Here is a 12,007-nt window from a genome sequence, read left to right on the forward strand (position 1 = left end):
GCAATAAGGATGTTATAAACACAATGCATCTACCTCACAGGACAACCAAATCAAAGTAGGTGTTCTTTATAAAACCCTAGGATACAAGCCATCATGCCCCAAGTGGCATTATATTTCTCCTGGATTTTTCATTGCTTTAGTGAGTTCCAGTCCTTGATCCATTAATAACCCTGGAATACTATGTGTGCTTTCCCCTTCCTTTTCTAGGGTACACACAAAATACTTCAAAAAGCAGCGTTTCCCCCATTTTCATTGCTGGTGTTACCCAGATTTGTTCTTAGAGCTACAAATATTGATTATGACAAATAGATTTGAGGAAAATTTATAACTTTTGATGGTAGTTATGATATCCTTCACAAATAATCAACAATAAGTGACATGCATTAGAAGATCCTTACCTCACCCGTAGTGGGATGGGTACCAAATTTCTTTATCCATGGAATGATAGACCTACAGAAAAATTGCCAAGAAATTTTCAGAAACACAGGTAAGATAAATCACTGGGAAATTCGTAAACTATTCAAAACCATTTTAAATCAGCAACAAATCCAAACCAGGAACAACACAGAACAGTACAGCACAGTACTGTTCTTTCAATACACGACGCTATGCCGACCTTTTAACAAACTCCAAGATCAACCTACCTCTTCCCTCCCACATAACGCACAATTTTTCTTCCATCCTATCTAAGAGTCTCTTAAATATTCCTAATGTATCGGCCTCTACAATCACTCTCACAGTGTGTTTCACACACATCTCTCCATAAAAAGTGCACCTCTGACATCCACCCAACACAAACCAAACACTGGAAGAGCTCTGCATCTAACCAGGTGAAGTCCTAACTTCAACTAAATGAAGTCCTGATAAAAGGACTTGACCCAAAATGTCGACTATTCCTTCCATAGATGCTACCTGACTTGCTGAGTTTTTCTAGCATTTTGTGTGTGTTACTCTGGATTTCCAGCATCTGCAGAATCTCTTGTGTTTCTGACAGTGCTATACGTTCCTCCAAACACTTAAAATTCTGCCTTCATTTCAGCCATTGCCACCTGGGAAAAAGGCACGAACTATCCATTCCAGCTATGTCTCCAATCACCTTATGCATCTCTATCAAGTCACATTTCCATCTTTTTAAACCATTAATATTCAGGTGCAGATTAGAATGGAAAGAATACAAAAGGTTGGGATGGTATTTTGTGACAATTTTATAATTATACTGGGAAAATAGCAAACTATATTATCATTGCATAGAGGCAGCACGAGCTCAAAGGACCAAATGGTAAATGTGCATGATTTGATATTTACTTTAAATACCTACATGCTCATGTCTCGGTGGAAGGCAGCAGGCCACCAGTATTTTGTGCGTGTTGCTTGAATTTCCAGCATCTGCAGGTTTCCTCATGTATATTTTATCCCCCAAAGTAAAGATACTTTGAAAGTAAAATAGAAAACATCACAAGAATTGTTTATCCAATCACAAATGAGAGAAAATCTGCAGATGCTGGAAATCTGAGCTATACACACAAAATGCTGGATCGGGCCGAAACGTTGACTGTACTCTTTTCCTAGATGCTGCCTGGCCTGCTGAGCTCCTCCAGCATTTTGTGTAAAAGAGCAGTTTGCATAAATTATAAAATGTCCAACAGATAGAAGCATTTTTGTTCTTCAGCTTCACCCCTCCAATGCCACCTCCTTATTTTGTCTCTCAGATCCTACTCTCTACAGATGTCTCTTGCACTCAGTTACACTGAGCTCTTCAAAAACCAGTCTTACTGTGCAGATTCAATGTCCAGAATAAAAAATACAAAATCCTGACAATAGTCAGAACTTGCTGAACACTTGAGAATAACTAGTCAGTGTTACTCTTTCTCATTTTAGGATTTGTTCAAATCCTATGTTTTTATTTCGAGTTTCCAATATTTGTGGTTCTATGTTTATTAAACTATGTTTAACAACCTTCTTACTCTCATTTGCTTAAGTTCTGACAATTCATTCATTAGGAAATGAACAATATGTCTAAGATCCATACTGAGTGGGCGGGGTCACTGACAAATCTTTACAATGCCTAGAATCTTGGCTGGTGCTTTCTGAAATTTCCCAAAAGAGATACGTTATTAAGCAATTAGGTGATTACAATACTCTTACTTGGTACTCCAACCTCTTTCCTAAGCATTTCGATGTCTTTTATATACTCTCTGTCTTGGCTTTTTGCTAAAACATCAATTTCCATTCATGCACCATAACACTCAGGGACTTGACAACATTATTATTTTTACATATTATTATTTTTGTAACTGTGTTTTTCTGCTGTAATAATTAGATGTGCTATATGTGTTGTGTGTGAATGTTGTACTGTGCTTAGCAGCATGGCTTAGGAGGACCTCAATTTGCTTTCCATTTATATATATGTTACCTCATTAATTCTACTTAAGTATGGATTTTGTTTTTTGATCTCATCTTCCACCCACACTATTAGCAAGTTTGAAAGATCACACATGCAGTTGAACTAAACCTCCTATTATGCCAACACAGATGTTCCTACAAGTCCTTCATTTCAAATCAACATAAAAAGTTCTGCAGCTCTCAGCGCGTCAGGCAGTATCTATGGAAATGAATAACCAGTCAACATTTTGGGCTGAAACCCTCCTTTGGGACTGGAGAGGAAGGGGGAAGACAACAGAATGATAAGGTGGGGGAGAGGGGTAGGAGGATAGTTAAAAGGTGATGGTTGAAGCCAGGTGGGTAGGCACTGTAGTCAAATTATGTTTGAAAATAATAGTAGTCATCTAATCCATCACAACATTTTGAAATTGGACCACGGAGTTAATTTAATCCATGCTGACTTCTACCATATTAATGCCCCTCCACAATCAAAGACAGATCAACACGAGGAAATCTGCAGATGCTGGAAATTCAAGCAACACACACAAAATGCCAGGCCAGGCAACATCTATAGGGAGAAGCAATGTCAACGTTTCAGGCTGAGACCCTTTGGGTCTCCCTATAGATGCTGCCTGGCCTGCTGCATTCCACCAGCATCTTGTGTGTGTTGCTTAAAACAGATCAAGTCTGAAATATTGCAATCCCATTAAATCCCAGTAGAGGGCATTGTAACATCATGATTTAAAATAATTAATCTAAGAATAAACTTTATAACAATCCAGCAGGCTTTGGCTAAAGTAAAATGCCTGATCATGAAAAGCTTAATTCATTTGATTAGTTTTGAGAGCTTAAATATATTTGCATCAATCTGTTGTTGCAGTAGTTTCAATACACACATTTATCCAGCCCAGTCTAATCATTTATTACAAAAATGCAAAACATTTGTCAGAATGAGCAATTGTGTGAGTTCCTTTCCCAGACATTAGAAAGTCTAACTAAATGCAATTTTCCTGCTACAAAGCCAAATTCAGCCTTTTTTTTACTTCTAGGAATGTGCAATGTGTGGTCTTGTAATCTTAACAACAATGGCAAAGATTCACTTCCATTTGCAGAGTTCCAAAGCAGCCAAATTGTAGACTTCATAAGTACCAATTCTGAGTTTCTTTAGTGCTTCACTGCTGGCTAGTTTTGGTGAAATCTTAAAATAGAAAGATTCACCTCACCTTCTGTACAGAATTTCTGATTGTGTGGATAGTCAGAGGCTTTTTCCCCAGGGCTGAAATGGATGCCACTAGAGGACACAGGTTTAAGGTGATGAAGAGTAGGTACAGAGGAGATGTCAGGGGCAAAGAGAGTGGTGAGTGCGTGGAATGGGCTGCCAGTAACGGTGGTGGAGGTGGTTACAACAGGGTCGTTAAGAGACTTTTGGATAGATACATGGAGCTTAGAGAAGTAGAGGGCTATGGGTAAGCCTAGTAATTTCTAAGGTGTTTCGGCACAACTTTGTGGGCCAAAGGGCCTGTATTGTGCTGTAGGTTTTCTGTTTCTACATTCATTTAGATTTCCAGCACTGCTCTCTTCTACTGTTGCCTTTCATTTTAATGTTGTGTAAATACAGCCCGTGATCCATAATCTGAATATAGTACACAGCCTGAACTAAAGACCCCAGTTAAAAATAAAAACTGAAATACAACCAGGATTATTAACTCTAGTTCTTTGCAAATGTTGAGGGGAAAAAAACCTCTTCCACAGCTGATACCACAAACTTCATGACATATGTCAGTAATAATAGATCTGATCCTGACTGATTAAACAAAGCTTTTTAACCAAATTCTTGTGCATCCCTATCCTGATTTGAGCGCAGCAAAAGGCAGGTAAATACAGTGCCGGATAGGAAGCAGTTTGCTTATAGATTCTTCATGAATTATCTACCTTTACTAAACAATTTTGCACATTGGTTTGAGTTTTGCTTACTGAAGACAGATGGGAATTAAATAAAATCAGAACAGTAATGGCACTAGAAAGCAGAAGGCTAAAAAAGGAGATGCCCAAAGGTGCAGAGAAGAAGAAGAAAGCCCTTAGCTCTGAGTGGAGTCGTCATAATGGCGTTTTTTAGCAGGCTTTCTTGTTTTTATGAGGCCGAATTGCTAGTTCAACACTCAACCCAGCACCGATGGAAAGCGTGCCGGCTGGATTTGAGATCGGGACCCTTCGCTCTGAAGTCCGGCACTGATGCCACTACACCACCAGCCAGCAAGGGTGCAGAGAGATTATGCTTCTGCTTCTACAGAGTTGGGGCAGTCAAGTGGACTGAGCAAGCAATGTTAGTTTTTCATTCTCATTAACAGAACAAAAGATCCTGATTGTATCCTGCAACTCTACTTTCTTTTAAAGTTCCATGTTTCATGAGTTAAACAAGTTAGCCAACTATTTAAATCAAATTTCAGCTCATCCACCACTTTCAAAGAGCCTTTGAACTAAGCTTAAATCATAAAGGTTTACTCAAAATCACAGACAGGTTGCACGCTGGTTACTGCGACATTCCGATGAACTTGAATTGCGATGGGGATGAACGTGTATAAATTAGCCCACAGGACAGTATAATACACTGAAAACACATTTTCCAATTGCCATTTCCACTCAAGGTTCATTGGAATGTAAAACACAAGGTGAGCCATGCTGAATAATAATAAACCTTGTATACTCACAGGAGTTCAAACACCATTCCATCAGGTGTGCAGACTGGATACTCAAAGGGCTGAAGGGACAAACTGCAAGGTAAAGCAGCAAGTTAAAACAAGCAAAATGACAATCATTTTCACTTAGCACACCAAAAGTAAATGCATGACAGACATTTCAAGATTGAGATTCCAAAGATACTTTAAAGCCTTTTATCCCTGAACAGTTTAAGCTGCAAACATACATTATTCAGAAAATGCTTTCCTTGCTGGCAATAATTAGAAGTTAAAAGACTTCCAGTTTAGAAAAATGTATTCAGTCTGGGCAGAATTAAGAGACTAAAGTTTACTTTTCTTCTGAACACAACTGCACAAATGCCAAAAACAACCTTCCAATGTCTTATAAATTCCTTACATCACAATTAAAACCTGAAATTAAATTACTTAAGCACAATAACTAATTGGGTTGAATTTGTTCAGTATAGATTATTTCATTGCTTTAAATTAACGTTCATTCAAAAAAAAACAGTAAATCAATGAAAAGTTGTAATTGAGTGGAAATAGAAAAAAGAGAACTACCGTAGATTCCGGACTACAGAGCGCACCTGATTTTTAGCCGCTGGCACTAATTTTAGAAATAAAATCATTTTTTTAAATGTAAAGGCCGCACCGGATTTTAGGCCGCACCGGATTTTCGGCCGCAGGTGTCCCACGTTGTAATATGAGATATTTACACAGAAAGATATTACACGTGAGGATTTTTTTAACTTTTAATTAAATCCATATGGTAACAAAAACAAATACATATTGCAAATGCTTTTTTTCGAACCGTGCCCGTACGCGGCTACTTTTAAATATACGTTGCGTATACTTCTTTACTGAACAACATTCCAATATCTCCTAACGACTGGTAAAAAATATATATACTGCAGCCTACCAGGAAAAGTTATTGATACCTTTAACTTAAAAGCAGAGTTCGCTCGGATCCAAAGCCGCTCGCGGAATCCGCTCCCCCCTCCTTTCCGTTTCATCGCAAACGGCATTTAAAAGCAGATTTCGCTCAGATCCAAAGCCGCTCCGCCGCTCGACCCCCTCCTTTCCGTTTCATCGCAAACGGCATTTTCCCACAAGACGCCGCGAAACCGGGTGTGTCGTCATAGCATCCCGCGATGTAGTACAGAAAACAAATATAGTTTAAACTAAGAGGGTAGGTAGCACAATGCTTCGAGTGTTTTCCATGTTGATGAGGGTGACTGATTTACAATAATTTAATTGTGAAAGTGCGCTTGATTTATCGTACAATTTCATTGGACCTCTGTGAACTACTCATCAATTTTATTGGTCTACTGTTACGAGGCAAAATGTTTACGAGGCGGCATGAAAAAAAAAATGCATTAGCCGCTCCGGATTATTGGCCGCAAAGTTCAAAGCTGTTCAAAATGTGGGAAAAAAGTAGCGGCTTAAAATCCGGAATCTACGGTATATTATTTTTGGTTTTAAATGCAGCCTTGTATTTTGCAGAACTTTCCATTGACATGAATGGTTTGGTTTCATTCATATTTAACATAATATTTAGAAATTAAATATGTTTACATAATGCAGAAGTGGGGGGGGGGGGGAACAGCTGTAAATAAAGTTAGCTCCTGAATCAACATGACAAATTCAACTTTGAGTAAGACAATGCAAACATATTATCTCCAGACACAAACAATTGACATCACACATTAAAAAAAAAAGAATGCACTTTCAATGACCAATGCTCAAATTTTGGAAACACAAGGTATTAAGATAAAATTGAATTTAAAAATTGTAAAACACAAGGACAGTGTGAAGAATGCAAGTGATTCACTTGAATATTTTAACTGATCCAAAGGAAACTGCAAAATACTATGAGGGAGAAGGGACTACAGGCTAGGGAAAGTAGATTAAAGAGGAATTTTACTATCAATACAACGTAGAGTAAGTCCTTCTGGCCTTTCGAGCCTTGCTGCCCCAGAAATCTCCAACAAACCCGATTAACCCTAACCTAATCACAGGCCACTTACAAGGCCAATTAACCTACCCAGTATGTCTTTCAGCTCTGGGAGGAAACTGGAGCACACGGGGACAACTCACACATTCCACAGCGTGGACGTACAGAGACTCCTTACAGAAGGATGCTGGAATTGAACTCCAAACTCCGGAAAGCCGCAAGCTGCAATAGCGTCACGATAACCGCTACACTACTGTGGTGCCCCACAGTTACACAGCAGTTAGCACGCCACTATTACAGCTCGAGGTGTTGGAGTCCTGGAGTCCAATCCCGGCATCCTCTAAGGACTTTGTACGTCCTCCCTGTGGAATGCATGGGTTCCCTGCACAGTCCAAAGACATGCAAGCTAGAAGGTTAATTGGTCATTGTAATTGTCCTATGATTAGGTTAGGATTAAATCGAGGGTTGCTGGGTGGCGTGACTCGAAAGACCAAAAGTGATTTTAGAGAATGTCAGAGCCTCAAAAATAAGTGCTAGAGAATAATACAATGGCACCAAATGATTTCAGTCTAAACTGTGTGAAATTGTAAGTATAATCTCTTGTCTACATTGCACAATACAATGCCACATGCAGTTGAACATTACTCGATTATTATATCATTACTTTTAAGGAGTAAAAAGAAAGCAGAGCATGAGCACACCCTTACCTGCAGTGATCAAAAGGCAAGCGGCGGAAGTTGGCTTGTGGAATCACTGAAGGACAGAAGAGAAATGATATTTCTGAAGTAAATCAGATCAGCTCATTAAAATTCAGATCTAATTACAAGCATGATACAAGGGAACGAACATCTGCCAGGATCAAGCTGTGCACTTGGCTATAGACCAAACTGAGCAGATACATTGGGTGCTACCAACCTGTAAGCAGTCTGCCCCTATCACCATTGCACCAGAAGGCCGCCCCAGAATATCACTAAGCCTGCCACCAGTGAACTGGGTTGAAGGAATGCAATGGCAATCCATTACTATAATTAAACATTAAAATACTCAGTAAATGCAAAAACATTTATTTTTCTGAAACAAAATAAGGCAGAGCATTTATACATATATTCATCTTTCCTGAATATCACATCAATAAAATGAGTCTGGCTGCAGACGCTGGAATCCAGAGCAAAAGACAACTGCTGGAAGAACTCAGTAGGTCAGACAGCGTCTGTTGAGACGGAAGGTCGGCTGATGTTTTGCATTAATATTCTGCATCAGGATGCATCCTGATGCAGGTTCTCCATCCAAAATGTTGTCCGTCCCTTTGCCAGGCCTGTTGAGAGGTCATGACCCAAAGTATTAAGCATCCCCTTGCACCTGCAACTACTGCCTGACCAGCTCAGTTCCTCCAGCAGTCTGATTATTCGATACTGGCTGCATATCCCTTTCAACAGCTGATTGGAATTGTTCCATGCTGCAAAATGCAATGATTGGTGCCAGTTTTCTCCCAGCCTCATAATCACCAAACTCTGTCTCCTTGTAGTTATCAACAAATCAAAACTTACAGGTTCATGTTAAATTGGTAAACCTGATTTCAGCACTAAACTCATCGAACTTTTGACTTGAACAACTAATTCACAGTGTGACACAGATACTATAAATGGTGTTAAAAACTATACTCTATGAAGTATCACTCTGGAACAGGTAAGATTGCTGCAGCAGTAGAAAATTCAGTAATTGACATCATTTAAACTAGTGGTCACCAACCTTTAAGCCCAAGATCCCCTACCACCGCCTTAGTGAAAGGCAAGATCGACCCCAAATCAATCAGTTACACGCATGCGCATTGGGGCAGAAAAGACCGGAAGTAAAACCCCACAACCCGGAAGTAGAAATAATGTATAAACACCAGGGGTCACCACTCTTTTTTTGCACCGTGGACCGGTTTAATATTAACAATATTCTTGTGGACCAGCCAACGGGGGGTGTTAAACACGACTGGAATACAGCGATACTTGCAGCAGGTTCCTTATGTCCAGTCTATTCCCAATTTAGTTTTCGTGGTTCGTCCCGCTTGCTCACGTTTTTTCCACTGGAAAAACTCAGTGGGTTCGTCTTTAAGTGCAGGGTGCTTGGACTCAAGGTGTCGAAGCAGTTCTGAGGGCTTCATTGCCTCATTAGACAGCCTCCGGGTCTGAGCTCTAGATTCCCGCCCGCACGCCGCCTTGGCCAGTGTGTCTGTTCCCGTACCGAGGCGGCGGCGGTCACAGTCCAGAGAGAGTGACCGACTGACTGAGGAGTGCAACAGGGCGCCTGCCCTCCCCCCGCCGTAGGATCTATCAGCTGACAAAAGTTTGTTTCAGTAGATAGCAGCGAGGTAGCTGCTCTGCTACTTACGAAACCCTGAGCCCGAATTAGGTCGTCTGCGAATATTTTAGCACTGGGTTCCCCACATTGGTGTGCTAAACAGGTTTAGAGGCGGTGCCCATCTGTTCGTGCTCCAGGCCAGTAGCAACAGCACTTCCTGCCGGTCGCACAAAGCGGCTGGTTACCCGAGGCCAACCAGTGATCCCTGATGCACTGATGCGCTTGGGTAATGACCTCGCGTGTATTCAAGTTCAACAGTGGGCGTGACAGGGAATGAGAAAAGGTGCAACTGACTCGTATCATTTCCTTGCGGCCCGGTGGTTGGGGACCAGCGCGTGGCGGGGGGAGTTACACGCATAAGCACTAGGCAGATAAAACAGAACTAAAATCCCACAACCCAGAAACAATCTCTCAACAGTATTTGTGTATTTTTTTTTTTAATTTCGGGATCTACTGGGAAAGTCTCAAAGATCGACCAGTCGATTGTGATCGATGGGTTGGCGACCACTAATTTAAACTATTCAACCAACTTTTAATGAAACTCCTTTGCCTCCACAAGAACCTATTACCCAATATTTTACTGAACTGTTCAACAACTGTTAACTGCAATGAAGGTATCTGTCACTGAGTATTGAATCATTTAAATACTAAATCAAATAGCAAAGTCATAACCAAGATACACAGATTGGAAGAGAAGGTGTTGAAACATTGTAATATGATGCTGAAACATCAAATTTCTATCATTCAGTGGCTTCTAACTTCCATCAAAGTAACAAACAAGTGAGAGGGCATTGCACATCCATTACTAATCTCCATTTCATCAGTAACATTACAGTTGGGCTGGGCTGTGTCGTTACATAGCACACATGGTGCATAATTAAGACAGTTACATAGCTTTGAACACGGCTATTTTAAAACCTTCACAAGTGATACTTCTAGTAACACGGACAGATAGTATTTGTAGAGTTCAGGGAAGAAGCTATCAAACAACGCACACAACCAACTCTCAATCATCTCGCCAGAACTGAAGACGCTTCCTGCTGAGCGCATCACGTTCAAAGTCCAGTAACTGCCTCAATTCCATCATCTATTTAAATTCACAAATATTCAAAACTTCAACAATTTCCTCCAACTACTTTACAATCCAAATATTACACTCAGTGACCACTTTATTAAGTACATGAGAGGAGTCCAGTGTGGTCTTCTGCTGCTATGGCCCATCCACTTCAACGCTTTAATGTGTTGTTCATTCAGAGATGCTCTTTTACACACCAGTTTCGTAACATGTGGTTATTTCAGTTATAGCACCTTCCTGTCAGTTTGAACTAGTCTAGACATTCTCATCTGACCTCCCTCACTACCAGGGAATTTTCATCCACAGAACTGCCCCTCACTGGGATTTTTCACACCATACTCTGTAAATCTAGAGACTTGTGCATGAAAATCCCAGGAGATCAGCAGTTTCTGAGATACTCAAACGACCCCCATCTGGCATAATGATCATTCCGTGGTCAAAGTCACTTAGTTCACATTTCTTCCCCAATCTGATGTCTGGTCTGAATATCAAATGAACCTCTTGACCAAGTCTGCATGCTTTTATGCATTGAGTTGCTGTCATATGAATGGCCGATTAGATATTTGCATTAATGAAGTTTACAGGTGCACCTAATAAAGTGGTCACTGGGTGCATATCTGAAATTTATACAGATCCATAAACAATACACCTTCTTTAAATGTTAACAGAAACCTCAAATTACAACTTCAATATCAATTACCCTTCCTACTTACCTGCTTTCTTGCCACCATAGAAATTGGTATATTCTGTACAGGTGATGTACCTACAAAAGCAAAAAGAAATCTCAATGCAAATAGCACAAAGGGCAGGCTGAAATTGAGCTGTTTACCTTTACAAGTCACTCAAACTAACTCACACCTAGTCTGAAGCAACAAAGTTTATAATCTGAATTTCTGGCATACTAATTTGGCTCCCTTAGACGATGTTGTCCTAGTAAATCCAGTGCCTCGGGAAAAAATATCAGCCGAGTTGACATAACACTATACCCATCCAGCAATGAGTTTGTCTTTGATCCACCCGAAACACTTCGTTTCGCCTTCAGAAAAGCATCCAGGTTGTTGGCATGGCCATACATTCTAAATTTGTAAAAGGACTACGTTTACTGTTCGTGAATTTTGCTGCAACCTTTTGCCAATACGAGCATTGTGAGTGCTGCAGATGGCAAGCAGCATGGTCAGCACCACAAATAGAAGAACCTAGGCTTCTGCGAGGGATGAAGGACGGGAAGATGGGCCGAAAGAAATCCAAGCATGGAACAGAGCAAGAGGGTGATAGTTTTAAAACCAAGGCCCGTATATTTCTCTGAGTTTGTGAGCGTTCGTATCCCGCCGGCAGTTTGTACCCTGTGACTGGGGGTGTATGTTTCAAGACCCGGGCTCCCAAATCACAGTTACTTTTTCCAACTCACATCTTATCTTTCTGGTGCTGCCTCTTCCCCATGGCGCCTGAAGAACCTGCCTCAGCCCGGACAACTAACACCGTCAACAAACACTCGTACAAATCCGGAAGGGAGCTCCCTTCACTTCCTGCTAAACACGTGCACTCGCAATA

At 40.6% G+C, this 12,007-nt stretch overlaps 1 protein-coding gene across 1 annotated transcript in view; it reads right to left on the reverse strand.

Moving 5' to 3' along the window:
• ppil2 (peptidylprolyl isomerase (cyclophilin)-like 2) overlaps positions 1 to 11,995 on the reverse strand; it is a 291,555-nt gene extending 279,560 nt beyond the window's left edge. Inside the window, exons 1-5 of the mRNA XM_073055693.1 lie at positions 11,865 to 11,995; positions 11,170 to 11,219; positions 7,740 to 7,785; positions 5,091 to 5,153; positions 399 to 450 (exon numbers count right to left, since the gene is read on the reverse strand). Of these exons, the coding sequence (XP_072911794.1) occupies positions 399 to 450; positions 5,091 to 5,153; positions 7,740 to 7,785; positions 11,170 to 11,219; positions 11,865 to 11,896 (243 nt within the window). The 5' untranslated portion in view covers positions 11,897 to 11,995. The remainder of the gene's footprint in view (positions 1 to 398; positions 451 to 5,090; positions 5,154 to 7,739; positions 7,786 to 11,169; positions 11,220 to 11,864) is intronic.
• Positions 11,996 to 12,007: the final 12 nt, after the last annotated feature.

The sequence above is a fragment of the Hemitrygon akajei genome, chromosome 9, assembly GCF_048418815.1.
Source record: "Hemitrygon akajei chromosome 9, sHemAka1.3, whole genome shotgun sequence".
NCBI classification, from domain to species: domain Eukaryota; kingdom Metazoa; phylum Chordata; class Chondrichthyes; order Myliobatiformes; family Dasyatidae; genus Hemitrygon; species Hemitrygon akajei.